Genomic DNA, 21,025 nt, shown 5'->3' with positions numbered 1-21,025 from the left:
TAATAATAATAATTATAATCCTTGCATTTGATATAGCGCTTTTCACGTCGGGAGGACGTCCCAAAGCGCTTCACAGAACACAGTGTAAAGTGAATTGACTGTATATTTGTGGGCGAACGCAGCAGCCAATTGCGCACAGCAATGTCCCACAAACGGTCGTAGATTGAAGATGACCAATTTATTATTGTTTTTGGTTTTGGAGGGAGTATTATTAGGCTCTGTGTGGAGTAAGGAAACTTGCCCAAGGTTTCGCCCTCTGCCTGGAATTGAACTCAGGTCTCTCACTTGCAAAGCGAGTGCTCTAACCACTGAGCTACAGGACTCCACTTGAGCCCGTTCTGCCATCCCGTGAGACCACGACCGGTCCGTACCTCAAATCAAATCGCCCGCCTTCGCCCCGTACCGCACGGCACCCTGAACTAACCCGACTCCATCCACCCCCGGTCTCGAAAATTTGAACGGAAACCTTTTCTTTTTTTTTTGGGTGGGGGTCAGGTATCGTTTCGGGATTGGGATCGCATTGGGTGGAATTGGGTTGGTGGGTGAGGGAGGGGTTGGTGGGTGAGGGAGGGGTTGGTGGGGTGAGGGAGGGGTTGGTGGGTGGGTGGGTGGGTGAGGGAGGGGTGGGTGGGTGGGGTGAGGGAGGGGTGGGTGGGTGGGTGAGGGAGGGGTGGGTGGGTGGGTGAGGGAGGGGTTGGTGGGTTGGTTGGTGGTGGGTGAGGGAGGGGTTGGTGGGTGAGGAGGGGTTGGTGGGTTGGTTGGTGGGTGGGTGAGGGAGGGGTTGGTGGGTGAGGGAGGGGTTGGTGGGTTGGTTGGTGGGTGGGTGAGGGAGGGGTGTGTGGGTGTGTGGATGGATGGTGAAGAGGTGCAGACAAACGATGAGCCCTGTCCGGTCACTGCAGCAGGTGATGCAAACGCGTTTCGAGTTGCGGGCCGGGCTGGGCCGGGCCGGGTCGGGCCGCCGTAGAGCGGCGCGGTCGCTAGGTGATGACTCGGGGACAAGATGACGGCGGAGCCGGGCGGCCCGGGCTCGGGCTCGGTGTCGATGGTGGGCGACCCCCAACACGCCAACAAGCTGCTGCTCAGCCTGCGCTCCTTCCGCCTGGACCCGCTCTACTGCGACGCTGTGCTGGTGGTGGGCGGCGAGGAGATCCCCGTCCAGAAGAACCTGCTGGCGGCCGTCAGCCCCTACGTCAGGTCGGTGCTCGGCAGCCGCTCCCGGGGCCCTGTCGCCCTCTGTCTGTCTCTCTCTCTCTCTCTATCGCTCTCTCCCGAGCCCCCACCTCACCCCTCCTCCCCTCACCCCACCCCCTGCCCCCATGGCCTCGCCATAGGGTACCTCCCCCCCACCCCCAACCCACCCCGAGGTCAGGCTCTGGGTTACCTCTCCCACGAAATACACAGTCACTCCACCTCACAGCACATTGTGCGAAGCCCTCTGAGGCTTAAGGTTCAGCCCCCGAGCGCCCGCCGCCTTGTCGCGGCCTCGAGACGCCTCAGAAGCGCTTCGCCGCGGACTACTGCGGGAAGCGGAGTGACCGTGCGCTTGGGGGGGGTGACACGCGAGATCCGATCAGCACGGTTCGCGCACGGCCGCAGCCGACGGACGGCCGCGAGAGGAGCGCCCAGTTTTATTCGGGGGATTGTTTGGGGCCACAGGGAGAAACTCGGCGTTTGGGAATCGTTAACGTCCACCTGAACTGGCAGACGGGACCTCGCCTCATTTTAACGTCTCATCCGAAGGTGGGGGGGGGCGGCATCTCTGACAATGCAGTATTATCGGCAGTGTTATCATTGCACTTTTATTTTATTATCTGTGTATGATTTTTCTGCTCGTTGGGGGCCCCTGAAATGTTTTCGATACTCGCAGTGCCAAAGCACATTGGAATGAATAAAGTACTATGTTTTGTGTGTGCTGTCAAATTTCCAAACGAACAAGTACAGAATCCTTTACATATTATGAAGGGCGCTATCAGAATATTTGTAAGGGGCGTGAATGTGTAGCATCTGTTAGCGAAGCGTGATATTTATACAGGAATTCAGCCTGAAGGTTTCACTAGTTTGATTCTTCATCGTTTTGCGAACGATCCCCTTGGAAAGTGCAACACTTACTTTTTAAGGCAGTTTTGTTTTTAACAATACCAAAAAGCAACATTTATACAGCACCATTCATGCAGTTTTAATAGAAGTAGAGCTGCAATGTTTCATACAATGGGTGTGATCTGAGTGAAATTGAATTTCCTGAGTCATCTAGCTGCTTACACCCATGGGTGGATAGTAATGGCACTGTAATTTGTCTCATGTGGTTATTATTCGCTGAAAGTGGTTATGATTCATTACTGCAGACGCAGCACTCTGTGATCTCACATTGCTGATCCAAAATAAATTTGACACCGATTAATCTTCGTGTTCTAGAGAGGGTGTTAACTTTTAAAAACACAAGTTCGTGGAACAAGTAGTTTCCAAGTTTTGAATGGCTTGGTTTAGAATTCAGACTATTAAATGTTAGAAATCGCTAAATATGAAATTAGTGAAGCACTACTGCTATATTTTAATTTCACTTTTTTAAACCCTGAACACCAAAGTGGGTTCCTAACTGGACACCTATTAGTGATACTAGTACTTTTTTTCATAATATATACTTTCAATTTGATATGTTTACTTACATTATTGAAGCATCTCAATGCAGTTCACAGTTCCCTGTAAAATAGTGAATATGTATTGGAAGTCGATTTGCACTAGCAATGTCTCACAAATGATAGTGAAGTAAATGCTTATTTGTTTTAACCAAGGAATTATTGGCCAGAACATCACATTTTGAAATAATGCCATGGGAAATTGAGTGTAGGTCATGAGTTGGGATTATTATTCCGTTTACTATATAATTAATTATAAGCTCATTTTTCAAGGTTACACCCTCGGGGCCATGTATGTTCTTGTTAATGTCTGGTCTATCAGCTTTCTCATAGTCTTCACTTGTGAATTGCAGTAGATCCATTGGGAGAAAGTTGAAAGACTTCTTGCAAAAGACAAAGGCCTTTTGCCTGAAAAAAAAACTAATTTTCCAACACCAATTATTGGTAATTCACTTTATTACTGTTGTTGGTAGTAAGTGCAGGTACAAGGATGTAAATTTAAAATTGCATTGAGATAAATCTAGTTAAAAGGGAATTTTTTTAATTTGAAACTTGTTGGAAACTGTGCTTCCTGTGTTTATTTATTTACTACGGTATCTCACTACAAGATGCAATAATTTAATATATTGATATTGTATTATGAGAACAAATTAAAGTTAAATATGAAATATTTATTACGCTATGATGTTTGTATTTCAGAACTAAATTGAATTACACCCCTCCGACTGACGATGGTTCAGTATACAAAATTGTCCTGGATGGGATTTCTTTTGCTGTTATGCAGGAATTATTGGATTATATGTTTACTGGTCAGGTAAGGAGCATTTGTTTCTTTTATGCTAATCTTATTTAATTCTGATGAAACATCGTTTGTGACAATTTTCTCCCGATCTTTCCAGACACAATGGTTTGTATAGTTCCAAGTGGTGCTGTCCACCTTCCAATAGCTTGTCGAAGTGGCTTTGATTATGCTTTCTGTCATCTCTTCCCTCCCCAATACCTTGGGTACCAGCCAGTTCTGATAAGCACTTTGGAATGTCCTCCCAGTGTGAAAGGCATTACTATAAATGTAAATTTATATTTCTCATGTATGACAGTGAGTGTCAGTGGGCTCGTCATCCTTTCGAAGCACCAATACTGACTGTGCCTGACATTCACATCCACACTTTACAGTAGGACTCACGGGATGGCCATCACAAGCAAAATGCTTCATAGATTTCCTATTCCATAGTCTAAGTTTGTAGAGGCCAATTACAGCATTTCAACTGAGCTATATTTTTATATATTAGACCAACAAAGGAAAATGTAGTTCACTTTTGATGAGTCACTGATCAGAAGTGCTAAGACCAAATGGCATTGGAGTTGATTCTTGAGATTGCTTGTATTGTAAACAATCCTTTTCCTTTTCCAGATTAAGCTAAGTGAAGATACTATTCAGGATATTGTACAAGCTGCAGATCTCCTCCTGCTCACTGACTTGAAAGCCCTCTGCTGTGAGTTCCTAGAAGGCTGCATTGCGCCCGAGAACTGTATCGGCATACGTGACTTTGCCTTGCACTATTCCTTGCAGCATGTGCACTACGTAGCTACGGAGTATTTGGAGACACACTTCCGTGATGTCTCCCATACCGACGAGTTTACGGAGCTAAGCCACGAAAAAGTGAAAGAAATTATCGCATTGGAAAAGTTGAATGTGGGCAATGAAAGGTACATCTTTGAAGCAGTGGTGAAATGGATTTGCTATGACGAGGCAGTTCGAAAGGTACAAAGATGCTACAGTTTGTTGCTTTGTGATGAGACTATTTGCTTAATAAATTGTATTGGTTTCTTGAGTGCTCATTCAACAAAACAATGCATTGGCATCTAACGGACAAATATTTTCAAAGGAAGTTTTGTTAGCTTTTTATCTTGGCTGAGCAAAATATTAATCTAACATTCAGATTTTTTTTGTATATTGCGCAATTGAACAATGACAGCAAAGTCAAAGAGAGTTATTGAATTTCCATGATTTGTTTACTGAATCTATACTTGTAATGTGTAAAAGGGGTGTTTAGTTTTATACATTATTTGGTTTGAGGGCTGCAAATTGCTGTTTTTTGTTCTCTACGTCTTAGATATTAATTCTCTTGGGTAAGCTTCATTATTCAATCGTACCAGCATTATTGTAATTTTATCAGGGAATGCATTGCGTCCATTATATATTTACATCTGTTATATGTTTGTTGTATTGAAGAGAGAAATGGCTGGATAGGGTTTAGGCCTCTATGCCTTCATTTATTTGTTTGGCAAATAAATGTGGATGACGTCTTCTGCTATTTTTGGCGTTGGTTCTTAAGGGTTCGGATGTGTTTACAACTCAAAAGCGCATTGATCAGCCTGTTAGGCTGGTCAGCAATCCACCATGCATTTGATAACTATGAAGCTGCCTGGCTTTTATGGGGCTGTTCCTACGGGGAATATTCTCATCTTATTGATAGAGAATTTGAACCCATAATAGCTGGGCTTAGCAGCTTGACTAAATGCTGTTTGGCTATCTGATCGGCTGATATTGAATAGGCCACTAGGAGGTGTGAGAACAGTGTGGATCAACATGATGCTATAATTTTATACAATAACCCTTGCACTTGAAATAGTAGTTTCTCAATGAAACATCACAAAGCACTTCACAGTAAATATTGTTAAATATAGTGACTGTGTATTTGTCTAGGCAAACATGGCAGCCAATTTAGGCACATCATTGCCCAACAGACAGACAGCAGGTGAAAAGTTCTATTTTTCTCTTATAAAGTGCTTTTTGGTGAGAGCTCCCACGTAATGTGTTACAGCACAGGATTATCATGTACAACAGTCAGCAAATGTTTCACTTTAAAGTTTCTGCTTACAGTTTCATGCGTTAGTTGGCAGCCTATTATTGCAATAGCATTTCTACAGGAACATGATCTGAAAATGAGTGGCTTTTGGAAAACAAAAACCAACAGGACATGACATGTTAAAGATAAACATTTTCTTCATTTGTTACTCTAGGTTCACATGAAAGATGTAATGTCTGTGGTTTGGGTAAATGGCCTGGAACCAAGTTATCTGAGAGAGCGGATGCTGAATGAGCCGTTGGTGCGAGAAATTGTCAAAGAATGCAGCAATATTCCTCTTAGTCAGAGAGAAGGCGAGGCCCAGCTAGCCACCTTCAAACCGAGAGGCTATTCAGAGTGTATAGTGACTGTGGGTGGAGAGGAAAGAAGGTGAGTCCAGCATCACAGGCTTAAACATGCACATCTCATCTATTTAGAATGATTCATGCTTGTTAGATGAACGTCAAATTGCCCAGACAATTTGACATGTCAGTATCTTTATTATATCTTCTGCCTTTACTAAGAATTACTTAAAATAAAATATTGAAATTTGCAAAAGGCAGTGAGCATAAGTAATGCAATTCCAGCCTTGTGGCATGGAGCATTGCATTGTATCACAAAATACAGGACAACCACATTGTACCGTGGTTGTCTGTGTTCATTGTCTCAGTGGCTGTGTTAGAATAGAGTGGACAGAAAGCTGAATTCCAGGTCATCAGGTCACGATAATGCTGCTGATGTTACTTTCTGTGCGTCACTGACTTGCCTTCCTTCACAAAGTGAGATGTCAGCGGTGATTTCTTTCCTTATACACAGTGTGTAGGAAGTAATATTTATTTCCTGAGTTTAGCTCTTGGGAAGTGCCGTTGGTGAGCCGACGACTCGAAAATTGGATATTGCTTAGAATGAGAATGGATGGTCCATGTCAGAAACACACCACAGAGGGTTTGCAGGGCATTTATGCTAAAAGCGAACCTGCACTCCAGCAAGGTGCTAAATAATGGTGTTGCCCTGTAGTAGGGCATAGCTTTCTGTTTCTGTCTATTTTATATTTCCTCAATATTGTAAGAAGATGATTGGATGAAGTAAGCAAAGTGGGCTCTTCCAGCAGACATGATAGTGATCACACACAGAACAGCAAGGCTAGAAAAGCCTGGAGCAAATGATTTTCTCACTATCTCTATTGTATTGGGGGGCCAAAAAACAATTAAAAGTACACATAATAATAATAATCCTTGCATTTGATATAGCACCTTATCACGTCTTCGAGACATCTCAAAACACTTCAAGGATATACTCTAAAGTGAATTGACTGTATATTTTGTGGGTGAAATGACTTTTTTTAATCCATTGAAGCATCAGAATTGCTTCGGAATGGTGTTATCAATGTAAGTTAAGCAATGTTTGATTTTTCTTCAGCTCACGGAAACCCACAGCTGTGATGCGATGCATGTGTCCATTATATGACCGTAACCGACAACTTTGGATAGATTTGGCCCCGATGAGTGTTGCTCGAATTAATCATGGATTAGTGGCAGCAGGTGGGTAATTGCTAAATTTGATGCAATGAATAGTGTTTCATTCTGGTCATCTGTGACATAGATACTTAATGTAGAGAGTTGTTCTTTCACTCACGCATTTTGCATCAATTCTAATACAAGAGTCACTGATTGCTGTCCTTGTGTACCTGAAAAAGCTTTTTACTTTACTGTGTGATACTTTCCTTTTCTTACATTTTCGGTTGCCTACATGACTGTTTTAGGAAGATAGCAAGATTGAATTGGACATAGGTGGAATTCACTGCCAGAAACTGGTTGAGCAAAAAACATCAATGTATTTAAGAAGAAGGGGATGGGATTAAGAGTAGATTATTTTTCACCCCAAGTGTATCTACTTGCAGGTGGCTCAAGGAAGAGTATTGGGGATTTCTGTGAAGAGCATTATAGTGTGAAGGGAAATGTTATGGAAGTGCTGTTTCAAACCAATTCTAAATAAAAAATTATTTTCCCCCTTTTTTTCCCTCTCCCTGTAGAGGGGTTCCTTTTTGTATTGGGTGGACAGGATTCAGAGAAAGTGTCTTTGAGTTCAGGAGAAAAGTATGACTCAGACACTAACTGCTGGAGTCCCATTCCTACAATGAATACGGTAAGCATCTGCTCTGAACATCATTTTTAATATACTAGCTTGGCGTTTCAATAAGTCCATTTTACTTCAGGGACAGGGGCACATGTGCAAAGGGCTGTTAAAGCTTCTGTTCATTATCTATCATACTGATCTTAATTAAAAATCTTATTTGATCCATATCAATTAAATAGCTGGACATATTGTTTGGTTGAATTGGATACTCACAGTTGAAACATAATGATATGACAAAACCATTTTCAGGCAAGACACAATTTTGGAATTGTGGCAATCGATGGAGTTCTTTATGTTCTGGGAGGTGAAGATGGTGAAAAAGAACTGCTCTCCATGGAGGCCTACGATATTCATACTAAAACCTGGACAAAGCAACCCAATATGACAATGATTCGAAAGGTGATTGTTACATTTCTTCATGCAGAAATATGCAGGGTATTGAATTTATCGATAGCAATGCCCTGGAGAATGAAAAGGGAGAGAAAATTCACAACCTCTACTTGTTTGAGCAATCTTTAGTTCTTGGATTCCCGGCTCTCTGGAACTCTCTCCCTCAATCCCTTTCCATTGCACCTGCCCATTCCGTCTTCAAAAGCCTTTTTGTAAATGTATCTCTTTGGCTGTGTCTTTGGTCAACACCCTTCATTTTCTCTTCTGTTCTCCTTACTCGGGGATCTCCATAGTCTTGGTGAACCACTTTAACATTTACCCTATGTGAAAGATGCTATACATTATTTTATGTTGCTGTATTTCCTTGATTCATCTCCATAATTCAGGCAGCAGTTTTTCAATTGTTAAAGAATTTAATGTTCTGACTGTTTCTGACTATGAAGAAATCTTTTGTGCGTCTTACATTATTCACATTGCTGAACTTTAACTGATTCCCTGTATGGAACCTTTTATGCTGTTCACTGAATATTTTGTCAGATGTTGGAAGATAGGTTCCCAGACTTTTTTCATCTATTGTCATTTTACATGCTCATTAGTAAAATTGATGTATTTTACAATTTTTAATTGCTTTATGTTAAAGATTGAAGTTGTTTTACAGATTGGCTGCTATGCAGCTATGAAGAAAAAGATTTTCGCAATGGGTGGTGGTTCATATGGAAAATTATTTGAGTCTGTTGAATCTTATGATCCCAAGACCCAGCAGTGGACTGCAATCTGCCCATTGAAAGAGAAGAGGTCAGTATATTGTGGTATTTCAGCCATTTAGCTGCCTGAATATAAGTTTTCTTTATATAATTTTAAGGGAATTTGTACCAAGTGACCATCCCTCTGTGAGAGAGGAGGGGTGGAGGTAAACAACAACAACAACAACAAGATTCCATTTATAAAGCGCCTTTCACGTCAGGAGGACGTCCCAAGGCGCTGCACAGTTGGGTCATGGATCTCCTTGGGGAACTACAAGTTGCCTAGCAATGGAATCCTATGTGCCAGTTCCTGAGCCAGGCAGATCCAAGGCACCGTTGATGATAGACCAGCCAATCTTGCTTATCGGCAGGAGATGGAAAGGCAGACCAGTTACTTAGGGGGTAGGGATTCTTCTCGCTTGGCTTCTGTTAACTCCAAATGCCAAAACACCAATGGGTAGGGTACTCCTAGCTGGACAAGCAGGGGAAGCAGTTGCAGACAGTGCTCACAATTGTATTTGGTTAAACACCAACAATGTCCCAACGCACATTTTTTGAGATCCCAAGTTTTGGCTCATTCCAACCTGCGCCTAATATGTTCTGGGATTAGGTACACACTCCATTCCAGATAAAGGGAAATTTCGATGTCCTGTGGAATTCTCAGTCTGGTTTGGTTAAACATGTGTGCTGAAATCTGGCTGACCCAAAAAATATAAACAGCACTTAGCGGGCTGCAGAAAACCTAATTTATGGTGAGATAATCATGTTTACATTTTATAGATAGTTTTTGTGAAAGCTAAATTAAAGAGAAAAAGGTCCTAATTCTTAAAGTTTGTTTGGTGAACAGGTTTGGTGCAGTGGCTTGTGGAGTTGGCTTGGAGCTGTATGTTTTTGGTGGGGTCCGCAGTCGAGATGGAGACACTGTAGAGAGCAGTGAAATGGTGACCTGCAAGTCTGAATTTTACCACGATCAGTTCAAAAGGTAACTCCACAAAGGTTGCAATATGTGCTGCACTGAATCTCAAGTGCAAGAGGAAATGAGAGAAAAACAGTCATTTTTGATAAAAGCTGGTCTCACAAGACTTGATGGACTTAATAGTTACACAGCTGATTATAAAATTAGTTTATCATCCTTGCTTGCAAACTTAGTAGTGGCAATCGTGATACATTTATTTAGGAATGTGTTTAAATGGAGAATTGTGTGTGTGTGTGTATGAGATGCCTGTTGAACTCTAAAGATCATCAGCATACAGAAGTTCCCTCATTATAGAATGAAGCCATTACATGTTAATTGTTCCATTTTGACAGTTATGAAAGATTAGTACTGTAATCAATAGCTGATACCGTGTTAGTAACGGAAACATATTGTTTTTTTCCACACCAGAATGGAACAATAGCTATAGAGACTGGCAAACCCTTACTTGAGTTTTAAGAAGTATTTCCTCCATAATGCAGTTCTTCATACTCCTTGACAGCTGCTGATGCTGATTGAGTTTCTAATGGAACGACTTGGCATTTTATAAATTGAGAACATTGTGAAGCTGCAAAATATTTTGCAATAATTTTAGTGTCTTTTCAGTCAGTATGCCGGGCAAAGATTTATGAGTTAATATAACAATAATAGGTAGCAAAATGAAATTCCAGAATGAGATCTTGCTCCGGACTTTAAATTCCCAGAATTAGTTGCATTGTCCACCCAGCTGTCGGAAACCTTGTTTGTGGTGTACTGTAACAGTCAAGTGGGGCAGGTGGTCGAGTCATAAACCAATTGCTTGTGACCGCCTGAAGTGCATTTCACCACCAGATGGCAGAGATCAGTTGCAGCCAAAGCAAATATGGACTTGAGCCTATGTTTGGAATGAAAAGCTTTGGAGATTCTCATGGCATTTTACATTTCAGGATCGTCATGTCAGGCCAATATGATGCACAAAAGCAGATAAGCCAGAGAACGCTTTTGTAAATATAAACCAGACCTAGAATTTCCTGGTAATCGAGTGTACATGATTTCTTAACGAAACTTGGAAGCAATCGTGTTGAAGTCAAGAATCTACTGTGGGAACAATCGCAGTATAGAACTACTGGCACCTCAAAAATCAATGCAACAGTTTTCACACAAACATCACACGATAATATAACGTTTCATGAAAAATATTTGAAGGATTTCAAGACTGTCATCTTGACATTCAGAGACGCTTATAAATTGCTTCAGTTTTGCTGTCGTGGTTTATGATGTAATCTGAGCCTCCTTGGTTAGATTACAACTTTGTAACACATTGTTGGGTATCCATTAATCTCTATTTTCAACACGAGGAGACATCAAGGTTACTTAGCTTGAGGAACTGTTGGATTTAATATTTTGAGGGCTTGTTACACTTGAGTAGTTTCTTCAACCTGTCAATTATAGAAGGGGGATTTAATTCTGTTTTTTTTATAATTATGAGAAATATTACTCAATTGCACCTGTGGCCACTTGCACCTGTGTTCTGCAAATGGTTTCACGCACCTGACGTGACCAATTCTAAATTTAAGTCCGCTATGCTCACTTTACAGACAGTGCGCTGTTTGCCTCATGTACAGTCACTGCCCTTGACAGCACAGTAATCCTCTGTGAAGCACTTTGAGACATTTCTATATTATAGGCTTATAGGCACTATATTAAATGTAAGAATTATTATTTTAGCATACATTAATAGCAAGTTACAAGCAACCGATTTCTAATAGTTTCTTCCCAATATGATGCTGTGCTAAAAGTAAATACATTTCAGCTGCTGACTACAATTCCAAAGGTTATAATATGGCAGGATTTTGAAATGTTGAACTTCCATTGGAATTGCAGTTTTGACAATAGAATTCAGTTTAATCTTATCCACTGCTTCATCCAGGAATAAAGCAAACTTTCAGACACCAAATAATTCCTTTTTTTTAAAAAGAAAGTTTTTCATTGAATTCTAATTTGTTTGTTCAAAAGTTACTTTTGTGCTAATTGTGTTTGAAGTATTGACTTTCTCGTTCTCGTCTTCGCCCTTTCCCCCTCCCCACCCCAACCCGCCCGCAATCGCTGCTCGCGCATATATTATCAGGTAAAACAGAAGTCCTCGATCTGCAGTGCCTGTTGTGCTGTGTTATGTTTTGACAGTTGATGGTTTAATAAGATATTTTTGACCTGGCTAGATTCTTTACCATGTTAATGGGGTAAGATGGAATGTAAATAAAACTATTGTGCAGCTGCTTTGTTAGTTCTTCACCCCCTTTTCACCCTGTTTACTTAGCATTTCCTAAAAAGCACAGAGCAGAAAGTATAAACCAAAAGTGGTCATTGTAGTTAATGTAAAACAAGGAATTGAGAACGAAGATTTAAACTTTTTTAAAAAAAAAACATCAGAACAATTGAAGATGAATTCTCCAATTGTAGAGTTGGAGGATTTAGGGGAGGGCGATGGAGGAGAGAAGCAAGACTCAAATCACCAAGGAAAAATTACATGTAAATTCTCTGGTAAAATTCCAGTAAAACTTCCTGGGTTAGATAGTGTGACTATAATCTTAACATTTCTTTAGAGGTTTTCAACTAAAATTAAAATATTAATAATGTAGTTCACTATTCCGATCTTCGTATCTCTCCAGGTCCCACTCCCCCCCCCCTCCCCCAAGGTCTTAGGAGCATAGGAACAAGTGTAGGCCATTTGGCTTGTTAATTGCTCTGCTGTTAGGTCGACAGCAACATATATGTCTTTACTTACATAAGAATCCAACTGAGTGGTTCAGTGAGTGAGCGTGTGTGTTTGTGTGTGTGTGTCTCTCTCCTTTGTTGTAATCTAGCTGTTTTGACTTCATTCTGTGGGATATTTACTTAGCTCACCAAATGACACAGAAAAGGAAAACTTTTCACAAACTGCATTCAGTAAACCAATGCAAGACGATCAAAGATGTGTATTCTCCCAAACGTGCAATGTTTTGTCCTATGAACGTTTTTCAACAAAAAAAATCACCGAGCTCCCTTTAGTATCTACCATCGTCCAGCGAAGCAGAGAGCAGTAATGCTACAAAAATGACTTTTACAGATGATGGCTTATTGCTGAATATCGCAGCATTTTAAAAAAATATATAAAATACTTCCATTTTCTGTTTGTTCAGAAAATGTGGCCAAGAAACATTCTAGGTCTCTGGAAGCAATCTAATAGCACTTAGTAAGACTTAGCAATGGACAGTTCCAGAAAATGATTTTGCAGCTGTTTGATCTGAAGACTGACTGGCTGAACCGCTGCAGAATAAAAATCCACATTTCAACTTTTGATTCTGTGTCCAACAGCTGTATTTACATCAGTTATGTACAGTATTGAGGACATTTGTTTCATGTTCAATGTATTGTGATGCATCTCTTGAGGATTGCTCAATGTTTTATCTCCTTTGAGATTTTCCAACTGTATATTCCAGTGCATATATCCACTGGTATTCAACCATATTTATGAGGAGACCTGTAAATCCACCTCTTTTGTGGTGACCTCCATTTTCTCTTGCAATGGGAGACTCAAAACTCCCATTTGCCACTTGGTACACCTCACTAGCTGCCATAGTGATGTCATTACATCTTAAGTTAACTGCAGTTAATTACCTGTACGTACTAGCTTACAAACATGCAAGATACATTTTACAGATCAAATTTACAGCAGTATGTATCACATCTTCCTGGCTTGACCAAAGCCTCAATTGTTAATGCTGTATAAAACTAAGCCGTACCAACACGGATGTTTCTAAATTTAACTTCTGGTTTGTGCTGAATCAGCTAATCTCAGCCATGGCACCAGGAAGGGACATTTTGATTTGTCTGGGTTAAAGGGGAAAAACTTAAGTGTGATTAGATGTTACTAAAGATCTCATAATCACAAGAGAGGCTGGTAAAGAAGACCTTCTGACCTATTTGATCACAGTCTTTCAGGGAATCCTAACTTTCCATCTTCTTCTTATAGGATTAAGCTGTTTCTTAGACATGTCCAGAGTCCTGGTTTCAACCACCCTTCCTTTATCTCACTCCAGCTGTCGATTACATTTTCTGTCTATTCACAAAATCATTCAAAACCGATCTTTCAATGGAAGCAGCAAATCCTTTGGCAGTTAATGGTGTAAGGTGCAAAGATAGTACAATTTGCAACAATTAAGAATCATTTTAAAAAATGACCTGCAATTAGGAATTCAAATGGGTTTGGAAGGAATTTCCAATAAAAATATCCTTTGTGGGGATATCTTTCACTTAGGTTGGAGGAACATGTCGATCACTGCACGATGTGATGACACTGATGACTAGTGTCAACGCCCATGTCCTCATTTGTGCCAGGTCTACCGCCTCATCACCCCAGGTCTTGCCAGGCTCTTGCCACTGGCTCCCTGATGCAGAACAGATGAATGTCAAGATCCTTGCTCTCACTTTCAAGTCTTTTCATTCCCTGACACCTCCCTATCTCTCAGATCTGCTCATACCATATCAATGCAAGTTTGTTGTTTATTGCTGCTTTGGTGATGGCAATTTTTTATTGAAGTGGAAAAAGTAGCTAAGGCAGCTAGAAGTTTTAAATTGTGCTATGTGTTTTTTTTGTTTTATTGCAACTATGAAATAAAAACGCAGTCTCTGTGAAATGACTTGACATCTGAAAGAGATATGAAAAAAAATTGTTGGAAGATTTTCCATCATTTATTTCAGCAAGCAAATGAATATAGGATAGTTTGAAGATGTTCCAGTTTGTTCATCTGCCAACTGATAGTTGCATCTGGATTTCATTGAAGTACAATCTCTGTGGAAACTTAGGAGTCTGCTGACAGTTTTAATACACAGAAAGAATCATTGAGAACATTTGTGTGATCTTTTGTATATTATTTGATACATTTAATTTTATAATAATAATCTTTGCTTTTGATGTAGTGCCTTATCACATTGTTCAGATGACTCAAAGTGCTTCATTGAGAAAGTGGATTGTCTGTATTTTGAAAATGTTTGTTTCAAACAGATCTGCATTCCACCTTAATTATCTTGTGAGTCTGCTGAGCAGTTGTTTCAATTACTGATGCTCTCAGAAATGGCTAAAAGATAATGAACCGTTTGACATATATTCTAAACCCTCTGTGCTTGGCCAACAGAACGGAGGCTATTTTGACATTTTCTGTCTTTGCAAAAGATTTCATGGTCTTCTGTGTTACTTGAATCTTAGCTCAGTGAACTTTTCTGCTTTAGATTAATTTCACAAAAGATTTTACAAAATAATCAGAAATGCATTGTGTTTACCATATGCAGTATAAGTAAATGTCTGTTTAATAAAGCTGGGTGTATTGAATGATTGCTATATGAATAGTGCCCAGCTGAAGTACCTGCCAGCTAAGTTGCACAGCTCTGGGCATCTTTGAATAAATAGATGAAATTTTGCTGTAATATTTTCATGTGAAAGGAGAGTGGTAGTATGAACTATTCTTTCCATTGGCACATTGCACTATACCAATTTCCTCCTTCCATCTGGATTTTGCTGGTTGCAATGGTTATCTCTGCACCAAATAGACTACATTTTGAAGCATAATGTCCTCATTGAAGGATTAATGATTCTGATGCAGACGTTTATGTCTTGGTAATACGTATGAGACAATGATCTGACTACTGCATTAAAGTAGTAGGTGTAGATGCTTGAGATTTATTTTTCCATTAGATTGACATTGAAATTAGAAAAAAAAATTGTTGCAGTCCTACATAGATATAATCATTATGGTGCAAGTCATGTCAAATTTATCAATTGCACAATCATACTCTACAAACGCACAGCAATAATGTCCTTAGCAAATTGATACCTTTTTGTGATGCTCGTACTGCCCAATAACTTTTTTTGCTATGGTTATCAGATGATTTGAACCATTTGGTAGCTGTATAACTTATTATTCTCCATATTAGTAGTGCGTTTTCACTGTAATTAGATCTTTCATTTGTTTTCCAATCAAAAACAATCAGCTGAAGAAAGAATTTACCTTTGCTCCATTATTCATTCATTTGAAAACATGTCCAATGCCTACAACTGTAACAAATGTCTACAATTGCCATTGGTTAATTGTTGGGAGTTTGGGTTATCAATTCACTGCAGAGTTTTTATTTCCAGACTGGGCTCCACGATGGTTCAGAAATACTGCAGTACAGTATTTGATTTCAATTGAACTGATGTCTTTTTTGTGTCTGCATTTCAGGTGAAGAGGAATTATGACTTGCACCATTTAGAAATTCAGAAAATTTGCATTAGTTTATCAAAACCTCAGGCAAGGACGTCATTCATCTCTAGGTGCAAATTCTATGTAAATCATGAATCAGCTTTTCCTGTTGTCAACCAATACTGACTGTTCAGTGAAAAATCCCAGCCCCTGTATTTTGTTTGTTCACCAAGCGTAGGTGATATTGTGATGCAGTGTATTTACTGCTCTCTCTCAGCATGTCATCCTGTATAGTGATAGAAGATAGATGCATCCACTTCAATTCTACATTGAAGTCCAGAAACACAACCATACTGACTGACAAAAACAGACAAGAGGCAAGACTTGTGTACTATATTATAGCCACTGGGGTACTGCTGGAGTTTAACCAGCTGAAAGTACATAGCTTATTATTTTGTGTGTGTCTCTCTCCTCTCTCCCTGTCTCTCCACCACCCCCCCCCCCCCCCCCCCCCCCACACCCCTTGTCACCTTACATTACGTTAAAGACTGGCTGCCAAAGGTCATTCTAGTTTAAAATAAAAAAAAACTGAAAATAATCGTGTCCATGGGGTGATGTCTGATCCTTTATTTTTGGTGGCCTTCAGCCCAAAAAGTCTGAACTCCACTCGATCATTTTAGGATTCATGCAAGGGTACTAGAATTTGATATGTTCTTAATGGTTGTGGAAAGGAAGAGGTGGGAACATTTCACCTCCTAAGTTACTTTCAATATTGCTAATATATTTAATTAGGCTCGGAACAAGAGATCTGTTTTGTCAAACCGTAGAAGGGATACTTTTTAACCTTTTAAGAAAGGTTAAGAAAGACTGTCCTCAGGAGCTGGCTACAGCCACATAATTATCAAGAGAGTTTGCACATTACTGCTCAAATCTTAGCTCACTTGTCTAGAAATGAAACCTGCATGATCTGAATAACCAACATCAGTTTTTTTTNGTGGATTTACTTTTGTGCCTTTGCACCTTAATGTTGAGATAAACTTTAATGGGTGTTTGGATTTTGTTCCAATATCCTGATCCACACTGCAAGGTTCTGTTTTCCATGCATCTTTACTGATGAGTTCTTTTTAGATAGCAGTGTACGATATGTTCCTCAATCATATCTTTTGTGAACACCACTGAACCAAAAANTTTTGCAAACACCATTGGGTAAGATTTTCTTTTGGAAGGAGTAAAGCAGAACCTGCTACCATATTGAAATGCATAAGAAATCCTTGTTTAATTACTGCTTCAGACCCTAATCACAGCTCCCATCTTCTCTCAACCTTGCCTCTTCCCCACCCCCCCTCCCCCTCTTCTATAACCATTAACACGTCCTTTGTTTTTTAGATGCATCTGTTCGTTCTATAACCTCCCATTATCGCCTTTTATCTTACACCATCAACATCTCTAAACTCATCATCTTTCCTCCATCTAAAAATGTTTCCTTTGTCTTTCTTTCCGAGTCCCCTTCACTGCTTGTCTTTATAATCTGCTCTCTTCCAATATCCTCCAGTTCTGAGAAAGGTCTTAGACCTGAAACGTTAACTAATTTTTCTCTCTCCATGGATGCTGGTTGACCTGCTGCATGTTCCCAGCAATTTCTATGTTTATATCCTCTTTTAAATATTGCAGTCAAGAGTATTCTGAAGACTAGAAAGGATATTTGACACTCAAAATGCCCCCACTTTTTTAAATCTATCATTAAAATCCAGCATTTGAGGGTAATCTGGAATTATTTTGTTTTTCAGGTGGATATATCTGAATGACCAATCGCTGTGCATTCCAACAAGCTCTTCATTTGTGTATGGCGCGGTACATATTGGTGCTAGCATTTATGTTATTGGTGACCTAGACACAGGTGAGTGTTGGATAATTGAATGTTTGATAAAAATAAGTCATATCAGGGTAGTACAATAGAATGAGTAGGCCAAAGGTTTGTGCCTGTTTCTTCACCCTGTCCAATTCTTAATCTAGATCAGGTTATCTGACACAGTTGCTAAACAGAAGCTAAATGTTCACAAGAGAGTCAGTGTATGTGAGGTTCCTGTGAGTCGCTTGTTGAGGGAGGAGAGAGGAGGAGGAGGATGTATATGCCTAGGGACAAATTTTTCAATCTAAGTAAGAGTGACAAAGTTCACTTTTTCTTTAATTAAGTACAGTTTTTTAGAGAAAGTCTTGTTTTAACATGAAGTCGATGATCTTTCTCCCAGTCTGGTGCTTGCAAAAATTAGAGCACAGTACTTGACCTTTTGGTTTCCTTTATCACTTCTAGGCACACAGTATGACTTTGTTCGAGAATTTCGCCGAAGCACAGGAACCTGGCACCACACCAAGCCACTACTCCCTTCAGACCTCCGGCGAACAGGCTGCGCTGCTCTGCGGATTGCAAACTGTAAGCTCTTCAGGCTACAGTTACAGCAAGGTCTCTTTCGTATACGCGTCCCCTCAGCTGGCTCAAATGCTTAAGGCGAAGGGGTTAACGGTGAGGAAAACGTGATGTGGCATAAATAGTGGGGTGATTGATGCAAAGCCAGTTGTATATCTTTCTCATGGATGTAATGGTTAAAGATGCATCATTATGCAAGGGTGGAGTCTAAGGGTATATGTTTTAATATGAATTTGGGATGTTGTGGTTTTTAACGGTGTTCAACTTTATAGAAGTTTTTGGAAAGATATGAATACGAACAAGAGTAGGTATTTGGACCATTGAGCTCGCTCCATTGTTTTAGTGGAGAGTAAAAAGGCAACCTTTAACTTTGCAAAGAAAAACCATGTGAAATGGATATTCAATAGGTATGAATTAACAAAGAAAAAAAATAACTCTTGAAATGTATATCTGATGCTGTTCTGGAGATGACCCTCAAAGGTTCTGCTGAAATTACTGTTCCAAGGAGAATAAACAATTTATTGGTCTATTGCAAAATACATCTTCAAATGCTAGTTTGACCTTCTGACTATCCTAAACAATGGTACTAATACAAACTTGCGTGCTTACTAATATGTTAATTCTTTCCAGCTCAGGCATATCAAGAAAAATAGGATTTAAAACACCAATAGCTCAAAGTGGCTACTAGCAGAGAGGCTATTTAACGATCTTAGAAACGTCTCCATCCAGCTTGCATGAACCTTGGGACACCGAGGATAATTTAAAAACTGTTTGAAGTGGACCTCCAAATGACTCAAACTACTGATGAGACAGAGAAAGTCTTCACTGAGGAAGCTTTGCTTTGAGAAACAACTCCTGAGTTGAGCAAGAAAAGGAAAGTGGCGAGTTCCACTAAAACTCGAAAGCTGTTTGAGAGCCTGTTTCAGAGCAGGATAAGATTACATATATTAAGATCGCATATGTTAATATAACTGCTGAATTTTAAAATCATATCCAGGCTCAACGTAGATGATTATCTGAGGACGGGAAATAAATGATGCATCTGTCATAGGAAGTTATAGGATGAATATGGTCTAAGTCTTCTTGTAACATCCTGAACCATAGAGCAATTTGTGTTATCTGAACCGCAGGATTGTTGTTCCTTTTAAAATCTCTTGTCACCAATTAATTTCATGTGTTTTATGCCAATGGTGAGTAATGGGGATTGTGAGGTACTATGGTTTTGTAATGCATCAATACTGTCTGCATAATATACAACAACAAATTGCATTTGTGTAATGCCTTTCACAAGAGGTAATTAGGGTGAAAATGTGAACTCTCACATTGTGGGACATTTTGCTCCCCGAGGTCCCAGTTGCTAACTGCCAGAGGAATCCCCCCACTCTATTGAAATGACTGCCCTTGGTGAACAACACCTGCCCCACTTGTTTGAAATGCCGTTGCTGCAGCCATTAATTCACCCAGTGGCACCTTGAATCCTACAGCCATGCAGATCCTAGCGTTTCACTCCTGGTTCGGGAATAACTACTTAACTCAACTTCAGAAGTTGAGCATTGACATCATTAATCATAACTGAGCCTCAAATGCTGCTGCTTGAGGTTTGTCTGCTAAGCATTTGACAAAATTGGGATCAACTGCAAGGGGCCAAACCTGTAGTTTTAATGTAAAACTTACGAGTGCTGTGGTAATCAAAGAATATTCTTACAAGCACTCTAAATTAATATAGTTTATATTCATAATTTTAATGGTCTAACACTAGCATTAATTTTCATGGGGTTTTGTTCAGAACTTTCAACAAAATTAAATTATTTAAGTGTATTCTTTAGAATGTCTAACGGCACTGTTACATAATATTCCAATGGAGCCATGCAGAAAAGCCAGGAGCTTGCACTCACTACATTTGTTTCATTCCTTGTTTTTAACCATTCCTTTCAACATATACAGCGCAGTCAAAATATTATTAAAATATCACACATTCCCCTGCTATAGTGGAATAAAATCATCCCGTTTTACATCTCTTATGCAATCTGATCGGGATTTCACTATTTTCGTGAGGTTTTTTGAACGTTTGTGTAATACAGACATTATAAGTACCCATATTTACTATCATAGTGTTAGATTATATATAGCTACCCAAATACACTAGTGCTACCTTACTTTTTAGAAGGAATGTCAATGTCACAAAGCATTTCACAGGCAAGTATTATGGCTGTTTTATAGGCAAATGCAACAGGCATTCATTGACCCACAAATAACCATGAGATGAATGAATTAATCTAGAGGATTGTTGGTCAGCACACCTAGAGAAACTCCCTTCTCATTGAATAGTGCATGGTTTATCATACAAATGAAAAATGACAATGCAACATTCCCTCTATGATGTAGTTGTAGCCCTCTGAAATATACTGATGATCTGAGAAATTAATATTATCACAATTTTAGAAAACTTTTAATGCCTTTACTTGAAATCCAGACACCTTACTGTATCCCCCTCCCCCCCACCCCTGCTCCAAAAAAACCTTCACATTTTATTTAGAATAAAACAAATTTAGTTATGTCACTAACAGTGAGGACACATGAAAAGCAAGTATCTTGTTTATATATTAGAGGGTGTCCTGCTATGGTTGAAGTTATTTTTGTAGTTAATTTTGTTCTCTGGAAAACCTTTTATAAAAA

At 39.8% G+C, this 21,025-nt stretch overlaps 1 protein-coding gene across 3 annotated transcripts; it reads left to right on the top strand.

Annotated features, from left to right (window-relative positions):
- Window positions 1–1,000: 1,000 nt before the first annotated feature.
- On the top strand, window positions 1,001–19,474 carry gan (gigaxonin). 3 transcript variants are annotated; one of them, XM_007889268.2, is made up of 12 exons: window positions 1,001–1,197; window positions 3,336–3,450; window positions 4,048–4,398; window positions 5,661–5,875; window positions 6,905–7,026; window positions 7,518–7,630; window positions 7,871–8,020; window positions 8,670–8,806; window positions 9,602–9,736; window positions 17,712–17,821; window positions 18,236–18,445; window positions 18,985–19,474. In XM_007889268.2, the coding sequence occupies exons 1-11, from the start codon at window positions 1,004–1,006 to the stop codon at window positions 18,427–18,429; spliced, it is 1,836 nt and encodes a 611-aa protein (XP_007887459.1). In that variant the 5' UTR covers window positions 1,001–1,003; the 3' UTR covers window positions 18,430–18,445; window positions 18,985–19,474. The 3 variants fall into 3 exon arrangements, with proteins under 3 accessions (XP_007887459.1, XP_007887460.1, XP_007887458.1); XM_007889269.2 differs by having other exon boundaries at window positions 18,980–19,474; XM_007889267.2 differs by lacking the exon at window positions 18,985–19,474 and having other exon boundaries at window positions 18,236–18,904.
- The last annotated feature ends 1,551 nt before the right edge of the window (window positions 19,475–21,025 follow it).

This window comes from Callorhinchus milii, unplaced genomic scaffold (assembly GCF_018977255.1).
Source record: "Callorhinchus milii isolate IMCB2004 unplaced genomic scaffold, IMCB_Cmil_1.0 Scaffold14, whole genome shotgun sequence".
Classification (NCBI taxonomy): Eukaryota; Metazoa; Chordata; class Chondrichthyes; order Chimaeriformes; family Callorhinchidae; genus Callorhinchus; species Callorhinchus milii.
The sequence above is the reverse complement of the archived record's forward strand: the minus strand, read 5'-3'. Positions and strand labels throughout refer to the sequence as shown.

Coding starts and splice junctions, on each gene's coding strand:
- gan (XM_007889268.2), top strand. CDS start 1,004: ATGACGGCGGAGCCGGGCGGCCCGGGCTCGGGCTCGGTGTCGATGGTG. Junction 1,198..3,335: donor GCCGTCAGCCCCTACGTCAG/GTCGGTGCTCGG, acceptor TTTGTATTTCAG/AACTAAATTGAATTACACCC. Junction 7,027..7,517: donor TCATGGATTAGTGGCAGCAG/GTGGGTAATTGC, acceptor CTCTCCCTGTAG/AGGGGTTCCTTTTTGTATTG.